Source organism: Benincasa hispida, chromosome 6 (genome assembly GCF_009727055.1).
Source record: "Benincasa hispida cultivar B227 chromosome 6, ASM972705v1, whole genome shotgun sequence".
In the NCBI taxonomy this organism is placed as follows: Eukaryota; Viridiplantae; Streptophyta; class Magnoliopsida; order Cucurbitales; family Cucurbitaceae; genus Benincasa; species Benincasa hispida.
In genome coordinates, this window is record NC_052354.1 from 52,544,372 (window position 1) to 52,550,423 (window position 6,052).

At 29.5% G+C, this 6,052-nt stretch overlaps 1 protein-coding gene across 1 annotated transcript; it reads left to right on the plus strand.

Moving 5' to 3' along the window:
• On the plus strand, positions 1–600 carry LOC120079298 (zinc finger BED domain-containing protein RICESLEEPER 2-like). Its single transcript, XM_039033451.1, has one exon. It carries the CDS (start codon positions 1–3, stop codon positions 598–600), a length of 600 nt encoding a protein of 199 aa, XP_038889379.1.
• The last annotated feature ends 5,452 nt before the right edge of the window (positions 601–6,052 follow it).

Consider the following 6,052-nt stretch of genomic DNA (forward strand, 5'->3'; position numbering starts at 1 on the left):
ATGACATTGACAATTGATAATGCTTCGTCAAATGATACTGTCATTGCTTATTTGAAAAAATGTTTTAAGAATGGGTTGGTGTTAAATGGTGAGTTCTTGCATGTTAGATGTTGTGCACATATATTGAACTTAATTGTACGCGATGACCTAAAAGATATTAATGATTCATTGGTTCGAATTCGAGATGCTGTGAGGTTTGTTAGATCTTCTCCTGCTAGACTTGTCACATTTAAGAAGTGTATCACAGAGGAGAACATAGATAGTAAAAGTATGTTGTGTCTTGATGTTCCAATTAGATGGAATTCTACCTATTTGATGCTTGAGGCCGTCGTAAAATTTGAAAAGGTATTTGAGAGGTTAAAAGACTACGACACAGTCTACATGAATGAGGAGGAAAAACCAACCACTAGGGATTGGGAAATTGCAAGAATATTTACCAAATTCTTGTCAGTGTTCTATGAAGTAACTATTAGGCTTTCAAGGTCTTTGTATGTTACTTCCAATACAGTCTTCCATGAGATTAGTATTGTTCAGAATTGCATCAGAAAATATTCAAGTGCAACTGGTCCTAATGATGTGTTTTGCAAGAATTGGCAATGAAAATGCAAGAAAAGTTTGATAAGTATTGGGGAAAAAGAGATAGAACAAATTTATTCTTGTATGTTGGCCTTTCGTTTGGACCCTCGTTATAAGATGAAATTTCTTTTGAATTGCTCTAAAATCAATTATTTGATGTTGATGCGGCAAAAGCCATAGGAAGTAAAGTAGAGGGGTGTTTTAAGAGCATTGTTCAATGAAATACAATTTGTCACTATCACTTGCTAATAAGGATCAATCTTTCATGTACCATCTAAAAGTTCTCCATTTAGAACTTCAAGTGCAAGTGCTTCAGAGATTTTTCGTTTTGATTTTGAAGATTTGGATGAAAGATGATTTGCAAAGTGTGGATTCAGAAGTTGATATTTACTACTGGAGCCTCGTGTTAAACATGAAGGTGACTTTGAATATCTTAGATTGGTGGAAGGGGAATTCTTCTAGATATACGATTCTTAGCAAAAATTGCACGAGATCTTTTAGCAGTTCCGTATCCACAGTTGCTTCTGAGTCCACATTCAACACTACAGTAGAGAGTAATTGATTCCTTTCTACCTCATTATCTCCAACCACTGTTGAGGCACTTGTATGTGCACAAAATTGGTTACTGTTATGAAATTAGCACTGATTTACGACAATACTTTGGAGAAAATTGAAAGATGAAGAGGAAGGTTCGTATATTCTAAACATAATATATATATATATATATATATATTGTAGTAACTACTAAATATTATTCATATACTTGGAGAAAATATATTTTAACATATTTATTCATATATTTAATTGTAGTAACTACTAACAAGTTTATGATTGTTTCTTAAGTTTTCATAACAGGATTGAACGGAGCGGCAAAAAACAAGGAGAAGGAGAATCATGATTGACAAGCGAACAAATTTGTTTGTATTGATTGGACTTTTGGAATTCACCACTAGTGTTTTAGCTTGTTATTTACTTTTATGTGACTTGTGTATTGTGTACTTCTACTTTGGAGAACTTTTTAGTTTTTAACTTTGTTATTGTAGTCATTTGGATTGAAATGTTTTTATAAGTTATTGTGGATTGATATGTTTTTATGAGTTATTGTGAATGTGGATTGATATTTAAGAGATTTGTGCTATGTGTACTTTGGAGAACTTTTAGTTTTTAACTTTTTATTGTAGTTATTTGGATTGTGCTAGAGATTTGTGTTATGTGACATGTTCTTATTGTGGATTACTGGATTGATATTTAAATTATGTTTAGAGTATAAAAAAAAAGAGAGTGGAACTTAGAAGGAAGAACCGAAGAAGGAAAATAAAAGGAAAAAGAAAAACAAAGGTTTTTAAAAAAAGGCAAAAAAAAAAAGGCAAAAAAAAAGGCAAAAAAAAAAGGTTTAAAAAAAGGAAAAAAAGGCAAAAAAAAAATTTTAAAAAAGGCAAAAAAAAAAACAAAACTCAAACCGATTCTTGAAACCGAACCGAACCGAATGGAACCGGTTCGGTTCGGTTTCATGTATATACAAAAGCGGTTCGGTTCGGTTCGACCATCAAACCAAACCGATTCCACCCTTAATTTATTCAATAAGTTTTTATAGATTAAACACACCTATTCTTAAAAATTCAGGGACCAAAAAAGTATTTTTTTTCTATTTTTTAAATATAATACTTATTTTCTCTTTAATTTTTAAGTTATATCTTTATTAAATAAATATTTGAATTTTTAGTCAAATTCTAAAATTAAAAAGATTTTTAGAAACTACTTTGTTTTTAGTTTCAAACTGTTGGTTGGTTTTTCAAAATAAGAATAAAAAGTGGATAACAAAACTTAGAAATTTATTAGTGAAATTAGTATTTATAAATTTATTTTAATTATTTTTTTAAAAAAATAATAGTTATCAAGTAAGGGCTAAATTTTCCAGTTTTTCAAAATTCACAAATCTACTCAGATAAAATTGAAAATTTCAAAATTCTCATTAAATGCATAAAACTCCACATTTGTACATTTGCTGTACTAAAGAAAATCTCATTAAATGTGTGAGAAGAAAAAATCATTAAATGTGCCTTCATTATTTGACATGACTGTAACCACCTTATTGTTGTACCAAAATAAAAAAGTTTTCTTATTAATTTTAAATTATGTTATGAGGTGTTTGATAAATGGGTATGAGTTATTGAGTTGGATGAGTATTTATTACCCATATTTGTTAAGCCCATAAAAAAAACCTATGGATTATTAAAACTCCTTTTTTACACACTCAAAACTCTCCTTTTTTATCCCCTCAAAACTAGGACCTTTTATATTAATATGGTTGTTTTCAAAACTTATTAAGGAAATAAGGTTGTTTTAAAACTTATTAGAGAAATATTGTTGTTTTGGGAGATCGAGGCTAGAAGTCGAGGGTTGAGGATTCGGAGGATTCGATTAATGTAGAGATCGAACGTTGAGAACTCGACAAACAAAGAAAAACTTTGAAACAATATGTATATTAAGGTTGTCAAGGTTGAAGTTTCGACATACATAGGTCGAACATTAATCGAACGTTGAGAACTCGACAAACAAAGAAAAACTTGGAAGGGTTGTCGAAGGTTGAAGTTTCGACATACATAAGTCGAAACTTCAACCCTCGACAAGTGAAATCTCCCTAATTTTGTGATGAGGATCTCGCTCTAGAAGGAAATTTCGCTAATTTTGTGATGAGGATCTCGCTCTATAAGGGAATCTCGCTAGAAATGTGGGTTGAATCTCGCTGGTAAGGTGAGTATCGCTAGGAAAGAAATGTTTGATCTCGCTCATAAAGATCCTCATGAGTGAGATCTTCATTATTTTTTTAGTATTTCTATTTACTTGACTTTACTATTTGTATTTACTTGACTTTACTACCAAGCTACTTACTTTCAACTAACATTCAAATTAATTTCACTATTTAATTAATGAGGTTAAATTAATTTCACTCTTTAATAATAAATGCACCAAACTCTCTCCAACAACCACTTCTTTCTCCAATGCACCCAACTCTCTCCAACAACCGCTTCTTTTTCCCTCTTCTATTTATAAATGACTTTCCACTCATACTTTTTATATTTCCACTGTTTTTCTCCACTAGTTAAACCTTAAAAAAGTATGCTTTTGTTGGTTACTCTTTAGTTCAATTTTTTTTTTGGTTGTTGGTTACTTCTTAGTTCAATTTATTTTATTTTATTTCTAATCTAACTATCATTATTTTGTGTTTCTTGTAGGGTCCAAACTAATTGCACAAATCATTCCTAATTAGTTTGAGGAGGTTTGTTATTTTGAGGTTCAGAGTATCTCCTTTTTTAGGACTTATTTTTTTATGGAAATATGTTATTTGTTAATTGTTGGTCACATTTTTTGGGAATACTAGTTCACAAATTTTTTTATTAATGGTTGGCGACATTATATTTTTTAATCTATACTTCTCAAATTTGTAATGAATTATGGGTGAAATAGTACTGTTATGTAGTTTTTTTTATCTAATAATACGTTCATTTGATGGCCTGGATGAGGATGATCAGATTACCCTTATTGACCTCCTTGTCACAGACATTCAGAAGACAGATTGCTTCCTTACAGTACCAGAACACGCACGGAAGAGGTATTGCCTCCGTCTACTAGGAAGAAACATGTAGACTGACCACACCCCTATATTTTGTTTATAGTTCTTTTGGATAACAAACAAATGGATAATGGACTGTCATGTCGAAATGAATGATAACTTTTGCATACGTCATGACATATAATTTTTGTGTTTGTATTATGACACGGATATTATAAGTATCGAAAAGAACATATATTTTGTGGTTTTTTTGGGAAACGGCCACATGTTCGGTCGGTTCATATTATTTTTGTGATCTTATGAAAAATGTTACTGTACTACATCACATTCTCACCATCATAATCAAATGAAAGGTAATTATCCTATGTACAATTCCAATTTTAAATATACTATCCATACTATATAAAAATAAACTGTATGATATGTGAAATAATAAAGTTAAGTTAGCAAGATTCAATATATATACATACAATATACCAATTAGTAATTGGGATAATTACCTTCAATATATATATATATATATATATACAATATACAATATACTAATAAATTGAGTAGCAATATGAAATATATTTTGTTGGTATATTTTACCGATTGAAGAGAATTAGAATTATTACAGTTTTTGAAAAGAATATATGAAAAATAATCTATTATGTTCTACAAATTGAGAAAAAAAATTGAGATTGTCCAGTTTATGTCATAAATGATTTGAGAAAATACGTGTATATTTGAAAATTAATCAACAATAGTAAAGCATAAAACTAAAAAAATAAAAGAATGAAATAAAAAACAAACAGAAAAAATAGAACTAATATAGCTCATTCACAAAAAACTGCATCAGATCCCCAACTCATCTCTACACAACAAACACAGATAATAATTACCAACTCAATTTAACTCTGCACAACAAACACAGACAATAATTACCAACTCAACTTAACTCTGCACAATAAACACATACAATAATTACTAACTCAACTCAGTTCTGCACAACAAACACATACAATAATTACCAACTCAACTCAACTCTGCACAACAAACACAGACGATTTAACTCCCTAGATAATTTAACTCTCCAAATAATAATTACCAACTCAACTCTCTACTTTTATCACATACCAAACACACCTTAGAGATTTTTTTTTAACTTAAGAGACTAAAATGTATCTTTTCAAATTGATGAAATAGACATCCACTCAAAATATAAGAGACTAAATGTGCATTTTAATTTTGTCCTTAAAAATTTATGCATCTAGTAAATATTTTTAAAAATTTAGGAAGTATTTGGAGCACCAATTTAAAATAGGTTAAGCATTTTGGAGAGTGCGTTAAGAAAGTGGGGTAGATGTTATTTTAACCTTTATTTTACATCATAACATTATTTGCAATTCAGGGGCGTTTCAGGGGAAGAGTGGATAATTATAGTCTGTGATTATTATAATTTGTGGGTTATAATAAATTGTGTGTTATTATAGTCTGTGTTTGAGGTGCAGACTATTATAGTCTGGTTCATAATAGTCTGTGTTTAGGGTGTTGATTATTTTAGTCTGTGTTATGATAATCTGTTTTTGAAGTGCAGGTTATTATAGTCTGAATTATAACTATCTATAATTTAAATTTAGGTTATTTTGAGGGGTACCTTGATTAACATGAAAAAAAAAGGTACAATACGTTAGGATGCAATTTATGTGTTTCATATATCTCTCCCTTTTTCGGAGGTACAAAAAAAATATAAAATAAAATAACTAACTTATAATTGCATAATTAAAATATTGACCACCAAGATTACATACAAAATCTACTACAAATCTAAATACATAATTGAAACAAATTAATTATTGTTCATTATTAAAAAGGCAATCCAAAAACACGAGCTGGTCAAACATTCTCTTTAAAGATAAA